Raw genomic sequence first — 24,081 nt, 5'->3', positions numbered from 1 at the left:
ACTTTCCAAGGTTTTGTAAAATCTGGGTCATCATCATACAAGGTCTTCCACTCCTCAAATCCTAATACTATCACTCTCATCTCTGCCAGCAAATTCCTCCTTCTACTTACTGCATCAACAACTTTGTTTGAATTCCTACTCCTATGCTTCAACACAAAGGTGTAACTCTGCAAAAATTCTACCCATCTCATATGTCTCTAATTCAACTTACTCTAACTATTCAAATACTACAAGGCTTGATGATCGGTATATAAAACAAACTCCTTAGGCAACAGGTAATGTCTCCACTTCTTCAAGGCTTGAACTATGGCATAAAATTCTTGATCATACATTGAATATCTCCTCTGGGCATCATTCAACTTCTCACTGAAATAAACTACTACTCTACCTTCTTGACTCAATATGGCTCCAATTGTAGTTCCACTTGCATCACAATCTACTTGAAACACTTTGTTGAAATCCGATAAAGCTAACATAGGTTGCTCAGTCACTTTCTGCTTCAACAATTCAAAATTTTTGTTTGCTCCAGTTGTTCACTTGAATATCTCCCCTCATTGTCTCAGTCATAGGGTTACAAACTAAACTAATTTTTTTGATAAACTTCCAGTAAAAACTAGCCAATCCATGAAATGATCTTACCTCTCCAATGCTTTCCCATGTGGGCCATTCAACAATTGCTTTTACTTTCTCAGGGTCCATCTTCAAACCATCCGCAGATATCACAAATCCCAAATAGTCTAACTCATCCTTCATGAAAGTACACTTCTTAAGATTTATCAACAACTTTTCTTCTCTCAACCTCTGCAAAACTTGTTTTAAATGCAACAAATGCTCCTCTTTTATCTTACTGAAAATCAGAATGTCATCTAAATATACAATAACAAACTTACCCAATAATTTCTTCAATACCTCATTCATCAACCTCATGAAAGTACTTGGTGCATTAGTCGACCCAAAAGGCATCACCAACCATTCATACAATCCTTCATTTGTCTTGAATGTTGTCTTCCACTCATCTCCTTCTCTGATTCTGATATGATGATATTCACTCTTCAAGTCTATCTTTGTATAGTATTTGGCTCCACTCAAACAGTCCATTATGTCATCCATCCTAGGTAAAGGAAACCGGTATTTCACTATGATATTGTTTATTACTTTGGAATCTATATACATCCTCCATTCTCCATTCATCTTAGGTGCTAATACTGTTGGTACTACACAAGGACTCAAACTTTCTCTGATCAAAGCTTTCTTCAACAATTCCTACACTTGTCTATTCATCTCTTCATTCTCTAACAGTATCATCTGGTGTGCAACTTTGTTAGGTAAACTAGCTTCGGGAATTAGGTCCATGCAATGACTGATACTTCTCACAGGTGATAATCCATCAGGCAGATTATCTAAAATGATGTCTTCGTATTGTGATAGTAAATTTTTTATCTCTTCCAGTTTTTCTTCTTCATGCTCGGGTTTCTTAGTCTTCTTAGGAACTAAGACAAAACACACATTCTCGTATCTCATTCCATCCACCAAATAGATTCTAGCATTAGTACAAACTTAATTCTTCAAAGGCTCCTCCAAGGGTAACAAGGTTTGTTTCATCCCATTTGCTACAATAGTATATATGTTCCTTCTCCCATCATGTATTGAATATCTATCAAACTACCAAGGTTTACCCAACAAAAGGTGACAAATATCCATAGGCATAATATCACACAAGACTCCATCATGATAATTCCCAATTTTCAATTTCACCAAACATTGCTCATTTACTAACAATTTATGATCATCCTGAATCCATGCTATCTGATAAATCTTAGGGTGTTTCAATCTTTCCAACTTCAACTTATTCACCATTTCTTTTGAAACAAGGTTATTCGAACTACCACTATCAATAACAACTTTATAGCACTTATCGAATACTTTACATCTGGTCTTGAACAAATTTCTCTTCTACAAGGGCTCCTTATCTCCTTCTGTATGACACAGAGATCACCTCATCATAAACAGTTCTCCATCTTCCAGTTTGTTAGTTGGTCTGGTGGGGCTTTCTTCTACCAATACTATCCTTCCAGTATTTTTTGTCTTCTTACATTTGAAAGAACGACGTCCTTCTCCTCCATGCTTATAGAAAGTTCCTCTAAACACTCTCTTGTCTTGTCTTCTATCATCCTTTCTAACATTTTCACTCTGGTAGCCATCCAGTTCTCTCCTTCGGTGGAAATTTCTATCATCCTTCTAGTATGAATTACCTTCTTTTCTTACTTCCTTGTCCTTGTTCTGATCCGTACAGGTTCCTCTTCTTCTGGTATATCATCTTCCTCCTTGAAATATTCCTTCATAAAACCTTCCACCTCTACCTCTCTGTCTCTACTCATGTCTTTTGTTCAGCTTATTTTCTGCTTTTAGGGCATATTGGTAAGCTTCCTCAACACTCTGCAATTTGATCAAATTGAGTCATCTTGTATAGACATCCATAATCCATTCAAATATCTTGCAACTTGTTCAACCTCATCATCGACATGTCTGGATCTGATATTCAGCTTGTAGAATGCTTCGGTATACTCCTTTACATTAGATTCCTTCTGCTTCAAATTCTCCAACTTCCGGAACTGATTTTGGTGCAGTCACCAGTTAGGAGGAACCTCAAAGAGATCAATCTAGATCGGTCAATAAGAGTAAACATAATGGAAACACAAGGATATGATGGAGGTAATGCAGAACATAATGAATTATATCATGAAAACTGATTATAATCAACCGGTAGCAACCGAGTTATAGAAACCGGCTCACTAGCCTGCTAAAACATGCTCAATTATAGAACAGGTCACAATCAGGACCTCAAATCTTAATATCTAGCTTCTTTGTTTTGTCTACCACCTTCAATCTGAATTCTAATACTTAACTACAATGATTTATACGATCCAAGGGATCCGGTCGGCCCAAAAAGGGATTAGAAGCCAAAGAACAAGACCTAACGTGTAAAAAAAACAAGGTCGGCCTCCGTCAAAGAAATTCCTCTAGAAAATCCAAAGGATGAAGTGCGGATCAAAGGGAATGTCAACCACATGCCAAGGAACATCATAATCAATTCTAAGGGATCCACAAGCTATAGAAGGGATCCGACAAATCACAAATGCAAATAGGTCCAAGCAACTGGTACCAAAAAACTGTCTCGGAAATCGATAGCGATAACTTGACTAAAAATGATCTAAATGTTCCGCGGTTTGTGAATAAGGTAGATGATCAAGTCCTCAAGAAAAATCCATATCCTCAAGATCCAGTGAGCCAATGCTAGAAAATGCAGAATGAAATACTGAAACTACAAAATAGAAAGGAAAACAAAAAGAAAATATTTTTGGTTGATGCAAGATTGCCAAGAACCGAGGATGCTCCTGCATTAGACATCCGGGGTTGTTGAAAAAGTGAGTCTCTCACTTTGATGGGGTCAAAGGAAAATCAAGGCATTTTACCACTTCCTGAGAAATCTAAGATGAATCTTCAACTTGCCTGCCTTTCCACTTCACAAGATACTCCTTATACTGGCTGCTCTGGGTACTATGCCCAATCCTATTGTCCAAAATGTCTTCAAGCTGATCTAGTTTCTTCCATGGCAACTATTTCTCCAAGTCTCCAATACTGTCCTTACTAAATTATGGTTCGTGATACTGATGTAGATCTGCAATGTTGAATATAGGTGAAATACTCACACTATTTGGTAACTCCACTTCATATGCATTTCCAAAACTGAAATTTCTCAAAATCTTGCAAGGTCCAAACTTCCTCATCTGCAACTTGTTATAAGTTCCAACTAGAAATCTTTCTCTTCTTAGATACACCACCACTTCATCACCAGCTTCAAATTCCTTATGTATCCTTTTCTCATCTGCTTTCTCCTTATACTTGTTGTTCATATCCTCCAAATGCTTCTTAACTTGAATATGTAAGTCCTTTATGTGATTTGCAAATTCTTCTACTTCTGAACTTCTCTGGTCTTCACTATTGATATCTCTTAATTCTGATATACCTCTAGGGCATGCTCCAGTAACAATCTCAAAAGGTGTCCTTCTGGTACTCCTATTTAATGAATTATTGTAGGCAAACTTGACTTGTGCAAGAATCAAATCCCAACTTCCGGTTTTGTATCCAACTGAGCATCTTAACAAATTTCCCAAGATTCAGTTAACTACTTCTATCTGTTCATCAGTTTGTGGGTAAAATGTAGAATTGAATTCCAAATTTGTTTTCATCTTCTTCCAAAGTGTTCTCCAAAAATAACCAACAAACTTGGTATCTCTATCTAAAACTATGCTCCTAGGCAATCCATGCAATCTCACCACTTCCTTGAAAAATAGGTTAGCTATATGCATTGCATCTGATGTCTTCTTACAAGGTATGAAATGAGCCATCTTTGAGAATCTATCCACCACCACAAATATAGAATCATTCCCTCTCTGTGTTTTAGGCAATCCTAGTATGAAATCCATGCTTATATCCTCCCAATGTCTCTTCGATGTTAAAGGTTTATACAATCCCACATTCTGACTATTACCTTTTGCAACTTGACAAACTCTACAACTTTGCACATATTTCCTAACATCCTTATGAATTTGAGGCCAAAAGTAATGCTCACTCACCAATGCTACTATTTTATCAACAACAAAGTGTTCGGCTAATTCTTCACTATGTTTCTCCTTTATCAGGTTCTCCCTCATAGAACTCTTAGGTATGCACAACTGAACTCCTCTGAATAAAATCCCATCTTGAATGAAGTAATCCAACCACTTGCTTCTGTCTACCATAACCGGTTCTCTACATTCTCTCCAAGGTTATGCAAAATTCAGGTCATCATCATACAAGGTCTTCAACTCCTCAAACCCTAATACTGTCACTCTCATCTTTGTTCACAAATTCCTTCTTCTACTCAATGCATCAACAAATTTGTTAGATTTCCCACTTCTATACTTCAACACAAAGGTGTAACTCTGCAAAAATTCTACCCATTTCATATGTCTCTAATTCAACTTACTTTGACTGTTCAAATACTACAAAGCTTGATGATCCATATACAACACAAACTCCTTAGGCAATAGGTAATGTCTCCACTTCTTGAAGGCTTGAACTATGGCATAAAATTATTGATCATACATTGAATATATTCTTTGGGCATCATTCAACTTTTCACTAAAATAAGCTACTGCTCTCCCTTCCCAACTCAAGACTGCTCCTATTGTTGTTCCACTTGTATCACAATCTACTTGAAATACTTTGTTGAAATCCGGTAAAGCTAACACAGGCTGCTCAGTCACTTTCTGCTTCAACGGTTCAAGACTTTTGTTTGCTTTGGTGGTCCACTTGAATTCCTTCCTATCTCCCTTCATTGTCTCAGTCATAGGATTACAAACATAACTGAAATTTTGGATGAACTTCCAGTAGAAATTAGCCAATCCATGAAATGATCTTACCTCTCCAATGTTTTCTAGTGTAGGCCATTCAACAATTTCTTTTACTTTCTTAGGGTCCATCTTCAAACTATCCTCAGATATCACAAATCCCAAATAGACTAACTCTTCCTTCATGAAAGTACGCTTCTTAAGTTTATCATCAAATTTTCTTCACTCAACCTCTGCAAAAATTGTCTTAAATGCAACAAATGCTCCTCTTTTGTCTTATAGAAAATCAGAATGTCATCCAAATATACAATAACAAACTTACCCAATAATTTCTGCAATACCTCATTCATCAACCTCATGAAAGTACTCATTGCATTAGTCAATCAAAAAGGCATCACCACCCACTTATACAGTCCTTTATTTGTCTTGAATGCTATCTTTCACTAATCTCCTTCTCTGATCCTTATCTGATGATATCCACTCTTCAAGTCTATCTTTGTGAAGTATTCGGCTCCACTCAAATAGTCCATTATGTCATCCATCCTAGGCAAAGGAAACCGCTATTTCACTGTGATCTTGTTTATTGCTTTAAAATAGGTACACACCCTCCATTCTCCATTCTTCTTAGGTGTTAATATTGCTGGTACTGCACAAGGACTCAAACTTTTTCTGATCAAACCTTTCTTCAACAACTCCTGCACTTGTCTATTCAACTCTTCATTCTCTGTCAGTGTCATTTGGTGTGCTTCTTTGTCAAGCAAACTAGCTCTGAGAATCAGGTCCATGCAATGACTGATACTTCTCACACATGGTAATCCATTAGACATATTATTTGAAATGATATCTTCATACTCTATCAACAACTCTTTTATCTCTTTAGTTCTTCTTCTTCATGCTCTAGATTCTCAGTATTCTTAGGAACTAAGGAAAAACACACATTCTCATGTCTCATCCCATCTAGGAATTTCCTTCCATCCACCAAACAGATTCTAGCATTCATGCAGACTTCACTCTTCAAAGGTTCCTCCAAGGGCAACAAGGTTTGCTTCATCCCATTGGCCACAATAGTGTTTATATTCTTTCTCCCATCATGTATTGCATGTCTATCAAATTTCCAAGGTCTACCCATAAAAAGGTGACAAATATCCATAGGCATAATATCACACAAGACTTCATCATGATAATTCCCAATTTTCAATTTCACCAAACATTTCTCACTTACCAATAACTTATGATCATCCTGAATCCATGCTATCTAATAAGGCTTAGGGTGTTTGAATCTTTCCAAATTCAACTTATTCACCATCTCTTCTGAAACAAGATTATTTGAACTACCACTATCAATAACAACTTTACAACACATACTGGATACTTTACATCTGGTCTTGAAAATTTTTTCCTCTGCAAGGGCTCCTCATCTTCTCCGGTATGACACAAACCTCTCCTCATCATCAACAATTCTCCATCTTCCGATTTATTAGCTAATCCGGTGGGGATTTCTTCTATCACTGTTGTTCTCTTGGTATTCTCTGTCTTCTTACATTCGAAAGAATGATGCCCTTCTCCTCCACACTTATAGAAAGTTCCTCTAAACACTCTCTTATCTTGTCTTCTATCATCTTTTCCAAAATTTTCACTCTGGTAGCCATCCAATTCTCTTCTCTGGTAGAAATTTCTATCATCCTTTCGATATGAATTACCTTCTTTTCTTACTTCCTTGTCCTTGTTCTGATCTGTACATGTTCCTCTTCCTCCAATATATCCTCTTCCTTCGATATATCCTCTTCCTCCTTGAAATCTTCCTTCGGAAAACCTTCCACCTCTACCTCTCTATCTCTGCTCATGTATTTTGTTCAGCTTCTCTTATGCTTTTAGGGCATGCTGGTAAGCTTCTTCAACAATCTGCAATTTGATCAAACTGAGTTCATTTTGTATAAACATCCACAATCGATTCAAATATCTTGCAAATTTTTCAACCTCATCATCAACATGTCTGGATTTGATATTCAACTTGTAGAATGCTTCGATGTACTCCTTCACACTAGATTCCTTCTGCTTCAGATTCTGCAACTTCCAGAATAGATTCACTTCATAGTTAACTGGCTAAATTTTGATTTTAACTTAGCAACCATCTGACCCCATGTATTTATCTACTTTTTACCTCTTCTATGTCTATCAACCTGCAAATGCTCCCACCAAAGAGATGCATGACCTTTTAACCGGGCACATGAATACTTCACCTTTCTTTCCTCTATAGTGTTCTCAAAATAAAAATATTTTTCCATTTTTGAGATCCAACCCATCAATTCATCTGAATCCAACTTTCCATCATATTTCGATGCGGTAAAATGAGGTTTAGTATTCACCCTACTCAAAACCCTTAAGAACCTTTCTTCATTTGGATCAATCGCCGATGGGTTTACTTGTTTTGACAGGGCTTCTTCTCCTTCATCTTCATTTGCATCTTCAATATGTCGGCCTCTTCTTTGGGCTGTCTCAATGGCTTCCAACCGAGCTAAAATTCCTCACAATAGGGTCTGCATTCCCATGCACTTCACCATTCATTTTTCCTCTTCGTGCATATTTGTGCTAGTCCTTTGTAGCTGCAGGTGGGATCCACAGTCCGCCACCCTACAACAGAATTTCTCAAGATGATGCAATCTCTGGAATGAAAGATTGCTCTAATATCACTTGGTGCAGTCACCGATTAGAAGGGACCTCAAAAAGATCAATCTGGACTGGTCAGCAAGAGTAAACACAAGGATATGATGGAGGAAATGCAGAACAAAATGAATTATATCATGAAAACTAATTACAATCAACCGGTAACAACCGGGTTACAAAAATTGGCTCACTAGCCTGCTAAAACATGCTCAATTATAGAACAGGTCACAACCGAGACCTCAAATCTTAAGATCTAGCTTCTTTGTTCTATCTACCACCTTCGATCTGAATTATAATGCTTAATTACAATGATTTATATGATCCAAGGGATCCGGTTGGCCCAAAAAGGGGTCAAAATCCAAAGAACAAGACCTAACATGTAAAAACAACAAGGTCGGCCTCCACCAAAGAAATTCCTCTAGAAAATCCAAAGGATGAAGTGCAAATCAAAGGGAAGGTCGACCACATGCCAAGGAACATCAAAATTAATACTCAAGGTTCTGCAAGCTACGAAAGGGATCTGGTAGATCACACATGCAAATAGGTCCAGGCAACCGGTACAAGAAAATTGTCTTGGAAACTGGTAGTGATAACTTGCTGAAAAATGATCCAAATGCTCTGCGGTTTGGGAATAAGGTAGATGATCAAGTCCTCAAGAAAAATCCAACTCCTCAAGATCTAGTGAGCTAATGCCAGAAAATGCAAAATAAAATACTAAAACTGCAAAATAGAAAGCAAAATAGAAAGGAAATATTTTTGGTCGATGCAAGATTGCCAATAGCTGGGGATGCTCCTGCATTAGATTCACTTGATAATCAGCTGGCATAAATTTTGATTTTAACTTAGCAACCATCTGATCCCATGTTTCGATCTTCTCTTTACCTCTTCTCTGTCTATCAACCTGCAAATGCTCCCACCAAAGAGATGCATGACCTTTCAATCGGGTGCAGGCATATTTCACCTTCCTTTCCTTTGTAATGTTCTCAAAATCAAAATATTTATCCATCTCCGATATCCAATCCATCAATTCATTCAAATCCAAATTTCCATCATATTCTGGTGGGGTAAAATGTGGTTTAGTATTCGTCCTACCCTTAAGAACCTTTCTTCATCCACATCAATCGCTGGTGGATTTATTTGTTCTGTCGGGGCTTCTTCTCCTTCATCTTCATTCATATCTTCAATATGTCGGCCTCTTCTTTGGGTTATCTTGAAAGATTTTAACCAGGTTGCAATTCCTCGCAACATTTCCATCACAAAAGGGTCTGCATTCCCACACGCTCCACCATTTCTATTTCCTCTTCGCACCATCTTCATGCCACCCCTCTGTAGTTGCAAGTCAGATCCACAATCCGCCACCCTACAACAAAATTCTCAAGGAAATGCAATCTCCGGAACACAATCTGCTCTGATACCACTTGGTGCAGTCACCGGTTAGGAGGGACCTCAAAGAGATTAGTCTGGACCGATCAGCAAGAGTAAACACAACAGAAAAACAAGGATATGATGGAGGTAGTGCAGAAATGAATGAATTAAATCATGAAAACTGATTACAAGCAACCGGTAACATCCAAGATACAAGATTAGGCTCACTGGCCTGCTACAAACATGCTCAATTACAAAATAGGTCACAATTGGGACCTCAAAACTTTTGATCTAGCTTCTATGCTTTATATTTACTCTGATCTATATTCTAATGCTCAATTACAATGATTTATACGATCCAAGGGGATTTGGTCGGCCCAAAAGGATTAAATGCCGAAGAACAAGACCAAACGTGTAAAACCAACAAGGTCGGCCTCCACCAAAGAGATTCCTCTAGAAAATCCAAAGGATGAAGTACGAATCAAAGGGAAGGTTGGCCACATGCCAAGGTACATAGAAATCAACACTTAGGGCTCCGCAAACTACAAAAGGGATCCGGTAGATTCACTAAAGAAAATAGGTCCAACCGGTTCTGGTGCCTGAAAACTATCTTGGAAACCGAAATCGATAACTTGCTAGAAAATGATCCAAATGTTTCGTGGTTTAGGAATAAGGAAGATGATCAAGTCCTTAAGAAAAATCCAACTCCTCAAGATCCGGTGAGCCAATACCAGAAAATGCAAAATGAAATGCTGAAACTACAAAATAGAAAGCAAAACAGAAAGGAAATATTTTTGGTTGATGCAAGAATGCCAAGAACCAGGGATGTTCCCACATCATAACATGATCACATAGAAGTCATTAGTCAAAAGATAAGTTCCCAACTGAAGGCTAAGCTAAGGAACTGTCGCAGTACAACTCAAGGTATCGCCACTAGCAGCTGTCACCCTAAATCTTGAGAATTTCTCAACTTGTAATCCATATTTCTCAACTGACTGCTCACTAAGGAAATTTTATGTAGCTCCAATATCTACCAAAAAATCCATAGGTTTCCCCTTAAGAGTTCCCTTTAACCGAAAGGGATAGTACTAGGGTACTCCTGATAATGAAGCAATCGTAATGTTGGTAGTGACCAATGCATCCTCATCACTGCCACCCACATAACCTGTATCCTATATCTACTCATCCTCACCATCAGAGAAGACCTCAATGAGGTGTTCCCTGCCTTTCCCAAGGCATCTATGACCTGGCTCCCATGGCTCCTTGCATGAGAAACACAATTTCTTCTTCCTTAATTCATTCGGTGTTTGTTGGTCCATCTTAGGAGGAGGTTGTGCACTTCGTAGTTGTGTAGAAGAACTCTCAAGAGGTTTGGAACCTTTGGAATATTTCTTGTTCTGTTGAAAAGAGGAAGGTGGAGAAGTCGTATCAAGGTCAAGTGTGATATGAATGGCCTCTTGTAAGGTCTTAGGCTTAAGAGCCTTGAGCAATCCATTCAATCTCTTGTGCAGACCCTCAATGAAAAGCATAACCACTCGTTTATCCGACATCTCCAAAACCATGAAAGCAATGCATTGAAACTCATTTATGTAAGCTTCAACATGTCCTGTTTGCCTTAGAAGTGCCAGATCACTGTAATATAGCTCTATGTCCTTATGATCAAAATGGTTCTATGTAACAAGGTCACGATGCTAGTAATCATAGGCAACATCCTCTAAGTGTAACATGACAAACTGAATGGCCTCGTCTTCTGGCATCGGTTTCAGGGACAAGAAGATATCTAATTTGTGCACTCGAACACATGCACTAATCATACCACTACCATCAAATGGAGATAAGTTGACCTTATTAGTAGCCCGATTCAACTTAGTGTTTTGCTACTATTTGGGTCATCTGTCATTATGATTCCTCATGTTCTCCATGTGCTGCATACAATAGTGGTGTAATGGGAAGGCCTCTCTAACATGAGGCAGAAGATGTGACCACTCATCACTGGCTACCATAACCATATCCTGGAATGCCATGCCATCATATGGATAAGCCAATAGCAGCTCATCTCTAGGAGTGAATCGTGGGAGCATAGGTCTATCAGTTGTTCTAGTCTGATATTTGTCACACCTAGGGGAGATGGATGCAATGCCCAGTGATGAAGGAGTCCTACTAATACTGTGACTCCCTACAATTGAAACTAACCTGCTATGTCTACCACGCCTATCTTTGTGGCGTCCCAAATCCATTCTATCTAAGGTATCTTGTAGCCGGTCTAGTGCTTGTACAATTATCAGTTGTGCATCAGCTAAGCTCCTCATAATCTCATCGGGATCAGGATGATTTTGACTTCCCTCATTCCTGTTATCCTCGGGTATATCCACCATATCTTCTTGTATAGGATGTTCTGGGCCAAAATTTAATTCTACCTAAGCTCTTCTCTGTGTATAAAATTTGTATGTCCTAGAAATATTCAATGATAGATAGAAATTGCCCAAAAATGGTCAGGCTAGTAGGATCATGCTCTGATACCACTATAAGATGCCAACTAGGAACCTTGTTGAATCTGATTGATTTGGTTTGATTTTCAATCTTTGACCAACGAAGTATTTTTTTGGTTTTTGAGTTTTTTTTAGTCTTGCTTTTTGGTTTGTCAATGAGGAATGAAAATAGAATGCAATACATGAAAGAATAATTGACTGAAATGAAAACTTAGAATTCTGATTTTTATTACTAGAAATTTACAAATTAAAAAAAAAAAACCATTTATGACATCCAAAACCCAAAATTGGCCTACTAGGTATCCCATGCTAGCCTGGATGAGATTATTTTATTGCTAGAAGTGGTGCACTAAGCAATACTAGAGCCTCCAAGTTCCATCAATTGCTCCAAAGTTATTTATTTGCCTCACTAATAATTATCAAAAACTTTTATTGAATAAATAATTAAATCTGCTACAAGTTCCAACAGGCTCCTAGGAGAGATCACTAAATTTGGCTTGAAATCCTTAAAGAATTGCTCATACTGCTCAAATTTGCCTAAGAAAGTCTAATAAAACCACTTATTTGCTTATTTCTACCCTTAACAATGAATTTCCTTAAAAATTCAAGCCCTTATTGCCGCTGATTTGTTGTTCTAACCCTATTGATGTCACCAAGAAGGTACGACTAGCATAAGATGACCTCCTGGACCTGAAAATTGTTATTTGCTGCCCTTAATTGCCTCCAATGTTTGATCTCCTTGTTGTTGCAGGTCTGAAGATGTTGATTAAGATTGAATCTTGAAGCCCAAATGAAATTTCTGAGTGAATTTCCCTAAATTATGGCCTAGGGTTTCGTCCAAGCTTGCCTGGGATTGAAAAGTTTTCTTTCTCCAAATGAGAGATAAAAAATGATCAAAAGAATGCCAAACTAGTTGTCGTACATACTCCATTATGCTTTCCAAAACTCAACGCCCAAATTAGGGCTCCAATATGCCATGATTCCCAAGGAATATTCCCTCAACTTAGATGCCTAGCTTGAGGGTTCATTTCAACATTGATGGGGCATTTTATTTTAAATTTTAATTGCCTTTTTTTTTTGCCTAGTTCGGTGTGCATAAAAGGGGGAACTTTATATTTAATCATTGACAACTTAATTAGCCCCTCTTTATAAAGTTACTTTATAAAATATGTCTAATTTTAGAAACAGTAACTTTATAATGAAATATTATAAAGTTCTCATAATATAAGCTCACCAAGGCCAAAATGACTAAGTATAAATCCCCTTGGTTAGCCAATCATCTCCTAACCCATAAATTTGCCTGAGGAGATGGCTAACATGCAAATCTATGCACCTGAGTGATCACCTAGGAAAGTGGGGACATTATATTGTTAGAATAAATGGTTGCACCTACTAGTTATATGAGAGGTGGCTAAGAGTTCAAACAAAAGTGTGTGACACTCAATTACCCAAAATGGATGAGTGTGACACATGTAACTGATGGGTTATGTCATATTCTTGCATAATAATATTTTCTAACTAATCTATATAGGTTTAATGATATATGTAAGAAAAATAAATATCCTTAAAAATAAAGAAAATAAAAAGCCCACTTTTGTTGGCATTCTACACTCTTATGAGAATAGTTGATGTTGTCATTGATGGCAACCAACTGGCAACCAACCGACAATAGATTTCTACATGCTCGACATCACATATATTATACACTGGCAGACACCGGCACCGACAGGCACTTACACCGACATTCAGATTACATCGGCAACAAAGCATGCCGACACTCCAGCCAACATGGGATGAACTTTTGTTTATTGTAATATAATTATCTTTTGTAAGCTGACATGGTATATTATAAAAGACTCATATATGTATGAGATCTTATAGGTCATTTGGTAAGAGACATATATGATATGTATGGTAGAAAATAATTGTTTAGTGACAACGAAGGTTTTTGGATAAGGTATCTATTTGAGCTTAAACCGGTACTGAACCTGACATTAGAGATGTTGTTTTGAGCAATACATTATATTTGATTTAATTATCCATTTTGTAGTCACTGAGACTCGTATTTGAGCAGTGAGCTCTAGGTTGTTGGCCTCCCTACATGTGCAGGCCCCCTTATTGTTTCCTTGTTAAATATCTTGTGTTATGGTGTGTTTCTATGCTATCTCTGTTATTTGTGTTTACTGCATTAATTCTTATTTACCGGTACACTGTTTTGGGTTGCAAAGTTATAAATAAGTTTAAATATTTTATTAATCACACATATGAAAAAAATATAAATTTCTATTGTTAATTAAACAATGCAAATAATTTAATTATTATTCAAAAAAATATTATTATGTATAATTTAAATTATCTAAATATTTTTGAAAAAGACTCACAATTCTAATTTTTTTCAATAAATAATACAAATATAGTAATCTAATATAAACTTTTATATAATTTTATATGTTATAGAAAGTTTTAAAATTCTTATTAAAACATATTTAGGACAATCTTGTTGAAAATGTTTTAAAAATTAAATTAATAAAATTTTCTAAATTCACATAAAAAACCATTCTAAAAATTCATATAAAAATATTTTAAAAGTTAGAAAAATTTATATTATATCTTTACAAAAATATTCCAAATGATTTATATTATATAGATAAATATTATAAATTAAAATACTATATATATTTATCTATAATAATTTTAAGATTGTAATATACTATCTAAATGAAAAAACAGCTATAACGGCTATATACCTAGATCAAATTCAAGATCTGCTCTTATATATGAAAAATCGTGCATCAAAAATCTTGTCATTTTGTCTAATTTATTGCACAAGAAGGTAATTATTTGTGTGATTTCCAAAAAGCTATGAGTCGGATCCGTAAGAACGCAACCCATACACTAAATTCAAGTATTGGGACGATTCATCTCAGATGGTTAGACTGTTCAAGATTTTGGCAAACCGTTTTTTTTCTCTTTCAGAAATTCAAATTGAAAGCAGAGTTCGATTATGATAAATGCAAAATTTATGTTGGTTTGCAGAGCCAGGTGAGTAAGAGCAATCATGATGCATGGAAGAGGACAGCAACCCAAACGACGGCCCGGTCGCCCGCGCAAATTGAACGTCACAGAAAATATGGCGATTGAAATTCCTGGTAATGCAGAAGCGCAGGCAGAGGGTGAAATTGGCAAACAAAAAGACACAGATAAAGATTTAATCGCAAATCGGCGCCGCCAGATAAAGCTGCCATTGCGTTTCAGAGATCCTCCAGATCAACCTCCAAAGCGGAAACGCAAAAGAAAATGTTCCGTTTCATCAGATGAACAGGCCAATTGCAGAATCGATAAACTCCTTAAGAATCTTGTTCAGGGTGAATCAAGATCCAAGATAATGGGGTCAAGTTCAAATCCTAGTTGCAGTGCAGCAGCAGAGGGCTCGAATCCCTCTCAAGGAGGTTTTAATGCGGGTGATATAGTTTGGGTTGTATCTAATCTAAAAAATATGCCTACTTGGCCTGGAACAATTATTGACTTTTATAAAGAAGATCTTCCCCCATCTGTTCTTAGTGTCTACTATCCTGGAACCCTCTGTGTGATGCTTTTTGGCCCTTCTTTCAAAGAAGTTGGAGAAAATGAAAAGGATTATGTTTGGGCAAGGCCCAAAATGATCTTTCCCTTTTTACCCTGTTTAGAGAAATTTCAGGATGAGTTTGCAAGTCTGCATCCAAATAAAAGAAGCTCCACTGATTTTCGTTTGGCAATAGAGGAGGCCAGTTTGGGAGAGTATGGAAGTGGGCTTGTTAAGTCCTTGCCAGAAAGGAATAGTAGTGCTGAGGATGAAATGGGGTTTAGAGAAGCTAACATGTACTTGTACAAACAGTTCTGTGGCATATGCAGAAGGGTTTGCTCAGATTATGAAACAGACAGAGGCAGCTGGCTTAATTGTCACAAGTGTGATGTTTGGTGCCATTCAGGATGTGATCCTGACAGCAGCAAGTATCAGGAGGCTGAATATATGTGTCCTAAATGCCAGCTTTACTTTGAGGTTGCAGAGAAGAACAAGATAATGGTGGAGCAAGGGGAAGACTGGGTTGGGGTAGAGAATGATAAGGTTTTCTGTGCTCCTTATCGGCTGACTGTTGTGTGCGGAGACATGGAAGCAGATTACCTTCCTAATCATCACTTAGTACTATGTGAGTGTATTGAATGTGACAGGGGCTATATCATGAGCATTGGGGATTGGGAATTGCACACTGGGTGCACAGAGAAGAACTGGGAGACCAGTGTGACAGTGAAGGGCATCAATGTGTCTCTCATAGATTGGCTTAATGAGCTCCACAAAGCAGGTGTTGGTGGGCTTGCTCATTTTTTTAACCCAGAGGTAGGGGAAGCTCCACGCACCTCGAAGGAAAGAGACTTGATCGTAGACCTGCTAGGCATTTATGAACCCTACAAAGTAAGCTGGAGCATTGTAACTTGTGCAGTATGCTTTTCAAACCAAGATGATGACCAGAACAAAATCATTATCTGCAAGACATGTCAAATTGCTGTTCATCAAGATTGTTATGGTGCGGGGAATGTGGGAGATGAAGCTCTTGCTTCATGGGTTTGCAGAGCATGCGAGACGCCAGCCATTAAAAGAGAATGCTGTCTCTGCCCTGTTGTGGGTGGTGCCCTGAAACCCACCACCACTCTTCACTTTTGGGTACATGTCACCTGTGCTTGGCTTGTCAAGGAAGTTGTCTTTCCAGATGAAGATACCATGGAACCTGCAGATGGCATCCTAAGAGTAGATGGAAACTCCTTCAAGAAAACCTGTGTCATCTGCAATCAGATTCATGGCTCATGTATTCAATGTTGCAGATGCCCTAGGTCTTTTCATGCCATGTGTGCAGCATTAGCTGGCTATTGGATTCAGTTAAGCATCTTTGGAAAGGACAAAAGTGGCAGAGATGTGGGCAAGTGGATTTCCTATTGTTCTGTGCACAAAACTCCCAACTCACAGAATCCTCCAGGTTTAATTCTAGGACCCCAGAAAGAAAAGCTATGTACCAACAAAAAATTGAAAGAACAGCAAGTTACAGATTCAATTCCAACTCATACACCAGATCAAGGAGAAGAAGAAACACAAGGAGAAGGAGAAACACAAGGAAAAGATGAATTACCAACAGCGAGCAGATGCAGGGCATGGCCCTACTCATACAAGAAGGAAGGAAAGGCTGTGTTTCACAGGCCCATGGGATACAGTCGCCATTCTCCACAGGTGATGGAAACCATCAATTCTTTCAACCAACAAGCAGAATTTTCCTCATTTAAGGAACGCCTTCGTCATGCCCTAGAAAACGAAAGAAAGAGGGTTTGTGTTGGGAAATCTGGAATACACGGATTTGGTCTGTTTGCTCGGACACCCATCCTACAGGGTGAAATGGTAATCGAATACAGAGGTGAGAAAATAAGGAAAACTGTGTCAGATTACAGAGAAACGCTTTACAAGAACAAAGGAATAAACTGTTATTTTTTCAAAATAACAGAAGATAATATCATCGATGCAACAAAGAAAGGAAATATGGCTCGTTTACTCAATCATTCATGTAATCCCAACCTCTATGCAAAGATAATCGATGGCGAAGAGCGCATTGAACTGATTGCTGCCAGAGATATAACAGCAGGGGAAGAGTTGTGTTTTGACTACAACTCTTGCATTGATGGCGAAGATGCTGCTGGTCAAGAAGCTGATAAAGTTCCATGCCATTGTGGAGCACCTGCTTGTCGTAAATACATGTGAATTAACACCCAGACCTCCTCATCATCTTCATTTTTAGCTTGTTTTCCATTCTATCAAGTTTGATTGAATTCTCTCCTGCCCTAGCACTATCTGTACCTATGACACAAGCTTCTGCAACACAGAATTTTGGAAACAATGAGAGATTGACAGCATTTGCATTGTATATAATAAATTTAAGTCCATATTTGCATACTTATAAAAACTTGATTAAATTAACAGGAATGTTTGGAGACCTCTGGTCAGTCTATTTGGTATGGTTTAGATTGTGATGGGGGTGAGAGTCTATTTGCACACTGGCCAAAAGATTATAAGAGTGACTCATCTGCAATAGCAATATTTTTATTCATTAGACTGAACTCTTCATTCCTCATTTAACAAAGAAAAGAAGTTTGTTGTGTTTGTAGTAATTTAGAGGGTATGTGTGGGATTTCTTGAGCTTATATACGAAATTGATCACTCAAATTATTTAGTTGTATTTTTTTGAACAATCTAAATTGTAAATTTTGACAGTTGATGATAGTGAGGTTTTATTGTTCTCTTCCATTTAAAATACTACATTTTCTCTTGGAGAGGAGCAAGATTACATTTTCTTATATGATCATATTCACCTATCCAATGTAAAATTGGTTGTAACTTTTTTTTTCTCAACAAAATTTATTATTAGTTTTATTTAAATAAAATATGAATACTTGTCTTTGTAGCATCATAATAATAGTATTATGATAGATGTAGTGCCCCTCCATCATAGACTTATGGATTATGCTTAAATTCTTTTATGATGCTTTGATAGATATTTATGGATCTATTTATGATTTGGATGCTATAGGTGATGCCAAACATTTCATATTCACTTTTGATACATTATGGTTTTATTTGGATGATTAATTATACTTTTGGGACTATGATGATGGACTCATATTTGGTGATTTATATGCACTCATTATACATGTGAGGTTTATATTTGCTTATGATGATATGATGGTATCTTGCTAACCTCAATTATTACTTGTACTTAAACTTTAGCAACTTAAACCACAAAATAGATCTGATGATTAACAATTAAAGCATGAAACAACACCACACCAATAACACATATAACACCAAGATTTTTGGCGTGGAAAACCTAGTTAAGGGAAAAACCACAGTGGGAACCTACCCACAATGAGATAATACCCTGTTAGGAGTAAATGTGAATATTACAATAGGAATGCACATGCATTCAGACACACTACCTAGAGCTTACTACTCAAAATAAGAAACCCCAAAATGCTACAACCTTAAGGGAAGGCTCACTACATTACAGGAAGTTTCACTGACTTACAAAAATATTCGGACTACAATCTAGATCATATGAACTGTGAAAATAGCATCTCCATATGCTTGAGTATAGTTTCGGTTAAGCACACAGTTTACTTTGCAATACTTTTCTTCTTCACTCTTCTAAAAGATCAAATCACTTATTCGCACATCCAACTTGATCATTCACTCACATATACAACAGAAGCATTCACAGACATACATCTTACATGATTATGTGTGGGAGAAAAAAGCGAGACTAGGTTATCATGCCCTAATCCTACCTTTTGACACACATTACGGAATACGAAAGAGCCTAGAAGTATCACACAATTGGCTACTTCTTTTTGTGAAAGAGAGAGCCACGGGCTACCTATTAGGGTTTCTATTCCTTTGTTGTAATTGAAAGGTAAGATTATGCAAGTTCAATTCCTAACCCTAAAATGCAAGTATGAGCTCACAACAAGATTGCAGAATTGAACTTAAACACTGGAAAGCTGTAAACACAAGGATAAAACAAGAATGCAGATGCGTACCCGGAGTCAAAATTTGACTGAAAATGTTCGGGACGGGGGCGTGGGCACCACTGTCTTGATTCTGTCCCGGAACTGCACCTAAAACTGTTGTTTTGCACTCTGGAAACTGTCTGAAATGCTGTCTGTCAGGAGGACCAGGGCGCCCAGCGCCTCTGTCCCAGGGACCAGGGCACCCAGCACCCCTGTCCTGGCAGGACCAGGGCACCCCACGCCCCTGTCCTGGTATTTTGCTCTGCAATTTGGTGTGGGGTGTTGTCTCGACCTGCTTTTCCCGGATTTGCAACCTGCGGCGTCGTCCGAGTCTCGAAACCTGCACTTGTATCTGAAAAAGGTGTTTGGGCGGCTATATAGGGTTTTGCCTTAGTCAAACCCCCGCTTCAGTGATTTCCACCTCCACGAATAGCCAAGTTGTATTGTAAAAGTAATGTGTGTGCAGACCTTGTGTGTGTGCAAGATCTAAAATGCAAGTAAGCAAACTAGAGCAACCTAGAAAGTAAACCCTAATTGCTTGTAAATGATAATGTAAATGCTCTAAATCGAGATGCAAAGTGATCTAAAGCATGAATAAATGAGATATTGAAGCTTATGCAAAGACATGAAAACAACATGAAATCATACCCAACCCCCAAGGGAGAGGTACAAGCCAATCTTCAGTCGGTAATCTCCTATTGTTCTTCAATGTCTTCCAAGCCCTAAATGGATGAATGGAATTGATGAATGCTTGATAGAGGGATGTTGAATGTTGTTGAAGTCTTCCAAGATCTGCTCTTTCGCTGCATATGAGGTTCCTGAAAACAAAAATTCGGATCCTTTCAAATGAAGAAAGAGAGCTCTTATGTATGAAACCCTAGGTCGTAATTTCTTCTTTTGGCCGACCTAGAGATTGAATATCCCGCCAATTTCTTGGGGTTAAGCTTTATTTTATGATTGGATCGCGCTCCTAAAATTTCGGGAAAAATGTCCGGGACCGTGTGCACTCCGGGCGCCATGGTCCCGGCAACTTTTCACCAAATTTTCAGGGCCGTCAGATATGATGATTTTAGAGAGAATCCAGAAGTTACAGGTGATTTCGAGATGTTTTGACCCCCGAAATCAAGCCCCCAAGCTCAGAATAGGGCCTAATTAAGGTTTTTGATTGAATGATGTATTGGAGGAATAAAATGAAAAGGGCACGCTTTAACGAAAGGGCCCAACTTTATGATGTGGAGAATGGTGAAATAGGACCTTAGACCTAATTAATTTGATTAATTAAGTGCTAAAGGAGAAATGCAATGCAAAATGTAAAATGCACCAAGGCGGGTGCTAAACTAGGTGTGAAATTGTACCACCCTAGCAAGTGCGTACAATTTATGACGCTACATTTAGCCCCCACTTTAGCGGTCATATGAGTACTACGTGCATATGCAAGCTAAAGTACAAAAAGTAAACATCATTTGAAAAAGGATATATCCATAAGTTGTCGGACGAAGCCCCCAGCGGTATCTGCAGTACACAGTTAGGAACCGCACCTTACAAAACACACGTTAGATCACAAAATCACCTAATGCTTACTAAGGAAAGTGATGAAATTTGCGAGTAGCTATATGCCCCCCCCTGTTTCGGCTTGCTTATTAGGGAGGTGAAACAGGGTCACATGTTTACTTACGACAAATTGTGTAAGGGAGTATTGATGAGGGATGTTCACTGAAAAGGCTTCATCATAGCACTTTTTGGAACATCCCGAGAGTAGGGGAATGAAAATACGATTCTACGCAACAAACGGTTCGAAAATCGCATCTCCCAAACTCAAGTTATGATGAAATGAGTGAAAAAGGAAAATTAGGGTTTTGAAAGTAAAGGTAAAGGAATGAAAATATATACCTTGAAAGTGACATTTTCATTTGTCACTTTGTTGATTTCTGAATATTGTCTATTGCAGCGGAGCCCACATAGCCATCATCGTGCCTTCACGACGACCGGAGCGTCCCACGAGGATTGAGATCCTGCGACAGGTCGTGATCAACGATGAGCCACTGGACGAGGTGAGTTGACTGAATGTTGACTTTTGATTTTCTGCATTTGACTTCTGCAGGTGTGGATATTTGAGCACTTTACATGCACCAGGCCTGTCGGCTATCCGATGAGTACGGCTAGCGAGCGACCTAGGGTATTTGCTTATCCACTTACCAGCGAGTGGAGATTTGGAGATCTATTGTATTGGAGAGTGACATTTGACAGATTGACAGCTGAGGTGACTGTGTGGAGACCATATCTGCGGATGCACAGATGGGATGGGATGGAGAGACAGTTAGCATGCTTACAAAGGAACCGCCTACTGAGAGGGCGATATCCACACATCCTAGTCCCATTCTACTTTGACCGAGTACGGAGGCAGTTTGGGCTAGAGCAGTGTGTTCCAGCCGATGTGCCCATCTACACTCGACACTCATGAGTCCTTCCCAGACCCAGAGCAGTAGCGAGACCTATGATAGATGATATCGAGATCACAGATATAGAGGGGTCCGACCAGGATGTGGTCACTGATTATGCTGCAGATCCTGGGGCATAGCGCAGGTATCTCTCATGGTTTATGAGATCATACCCAGGGCCTATCTTTCCACCAGATCATCCGACAGGCCATCCAGGCCCATGGAGACATGGAGACCAAGATGAGGATCAGGGATCCAGGTCGGAGGAGCCAGAGGAGGGAGAGGGTCATGAGGAGGCAGGAGAGCTTGATCCACCCATAGGAGATCATCCTAGTGCCGAGGAGGAGGAGGACGAGGATGACGAGGAGGAGAGAGATGATGAAACAGATATAGATGAGGAGAACGAGGATGCAGGTGAGGATGCGGACGAGGATGAGGATGAGGATGAGGAGGAGAGAGATGATGACACAGATATAGATGAGGAGAACGAGGATGCAGGTGAGGATGCGGACGAGGACGAGGATGAGGATGAGGATAGAGATGAGGATAGAGATGATGAGGAGGGGTCAGATGCCGCTCCCCACCATTTAGGAGATGATACCATAGCCCTGGATCCTCCTCTTATTTGCCAAAAGGGGGAACATGAGGCGATACGGAGACCTGTTTCTAGTACGGGCCAGCCTACACCCATCGTGCACAGATTATTCGAGCGTGGGGAGCCTAGTAGTTCCCAGTCACAGATGCTACCATATCACGATCCCTACTGGCGTGAGGGAGATCCAGGTATAGTAGGTTTAAATTGATTGATTGATGTTTTGATGATATAAAATGGTACTAACACAAAATCTGTTCTACTGCTACAGCTAGTGTGCAGGAGTGGCATTCCTTGATCCAGCAAGCAGTGACAGATATCTCTACGACGGCGCAGATCCCTAGTTCCTCATAGGTTGCTTATAGACCTCAAGGGAACGTGGGTCGGCATGATGATTTATTTTCTCCATTTCGAGTACAGGTAGAGATATGGAGGGAGAGAGAGCAAGCTCTATCAGAGGACCTCCAGCGGGCACAACGTGATCTAGTAGCAGCTCAGGCCAAGGCTACCTTGTATCGCGCGATCCTTATGGATAGGGATCGTAGGAGTTCCTCTCAGAGCCATTCACGATCCATATCATGGTATACCCCTATGGGTCCACTTGCACGGCTGGATCAGGAGGGAGCTTCTAGTCGTCACTCTCTAGCCACCAGCCCTAGAGATAGGAGATGATCTTATGATGTAGGGTAGGTCACATTTTGGATGTGTAGTGACCTACCTTTGTATACATATATATATATATACATGCTTCTTTGTCTCAAATGTGTTATCCTTAATGTCTAAAACAATGTGTATTTTGATTAAAGTTAATACATTTGGTAGATGTACATGTATGTTCTGAATTTAATTTCCACGTGATTGATTTCTCAATGCTCCATGATTAAATTGATACATGTGTGACTTAATTAAAATATTTAATCAAGTACTACATTGATGATAGGGAAGAAAAATATGTATTAAGCCTATGAATCATATAACTAATGTGATTTAATTTGAGTTTAAACACAACATGACACGATTCAACTTAACACATAAAGATATTGTATAATATGTCAACATAATGAAAATGTAAATCCTTTGCAATTTACATAAATGAATTCAAGACAAATCATAAAGTAAAGAAACACGCTTGTCAGGAACGAAGCAACATAGATTAAACAAAACATCATTTAATTCTATTTGCTCTAACAAAGATATGCTAACATATTATCCAATTTTGAAGAAGTGAGAAAGGAAGTAGATGAATGATAAGGAATGAGGAATTAAGCATAGTATCTACGCAAGTGCATAGCATTTATAGGGTCTTTAAGAGACGTACCATCTACACCCGCTATTTTGTAAGCACCTGATCCATAATCTTCAATAACGATATACGGTCCAAGCCAATTAGGACTAAATTTTCCCTTTTCTTCAGGTAAGGCGTTCACATTGCGCTGATTCTCATAGAGCACTAAGTCACCCACTGAGAAGGAACGTTGAATAACCTTATCATTATAGCTTCGTTGTAGAGTTTTGTGATACGCTTGAATATGCTCAAGAGCGTTTATACGCTGTTCATC

At 38.5% G+C, this 24,081-nt stretch overlaps 1 protein-coding gene across 1 annotated transcript; it reads left to right on the top strand.

Annotated features, from left to right (window-relative positions):
* The first annotated feature begins 14,715 nt into the window (after positions 1-14,715).
* On the top strand, positions 14,716-17,920 carry LOC131068657 (histone-lysine N-methyltransferase ATX3). The gene is made up of 2 exons (XM_058003893.2): positions 14,716-14,841; positions 14,948-17,920. Exon 2 carries the CDS (start codon positions 14,970-14,972, stop codon positions 17,688-17,690), a length of 2,721 nt encoding a protein of 906 aa, XP_057859876.2. The 5' UTR covers positions 14,716-14,841; positions 14,948-14,969; the 3' UTR covers positions 17,691-17,920.
* Positions 17,921-24,081: the final 6,161 nt, after the last annotated feature.

The sequence above is a fragment of the Cryptomeria japonica genome, chromosome 6 (genome assembly GCF_030272615.1).
Source record: "Cryptomeria japonica chromosome 6, Sugi_1.0, whole genome shotgun sequence".
NCBI classification, from domain to species: Eukaryota; Viridiplantae; Streptophyta; class Pinopsida; order Cupressales; family Cupressaceae; genus Cryptomeria; species Cryptomeria japonica.
The sequence above is the reverse complement of the archived record's forward strand: the minus strand, read 5'-3'. Positions and strand labels throughout refer to the sequence as shown.

What these genes read in the sequence shown, in the direction of transcription:
- LOC131068657 (XM_058003893.2), top strand. Translation starts at nt 14,970, where the DNA reads ATGATGCATGGAAGAGGACAGCAACCCAAACGACGGCCCGGTCGCCCG.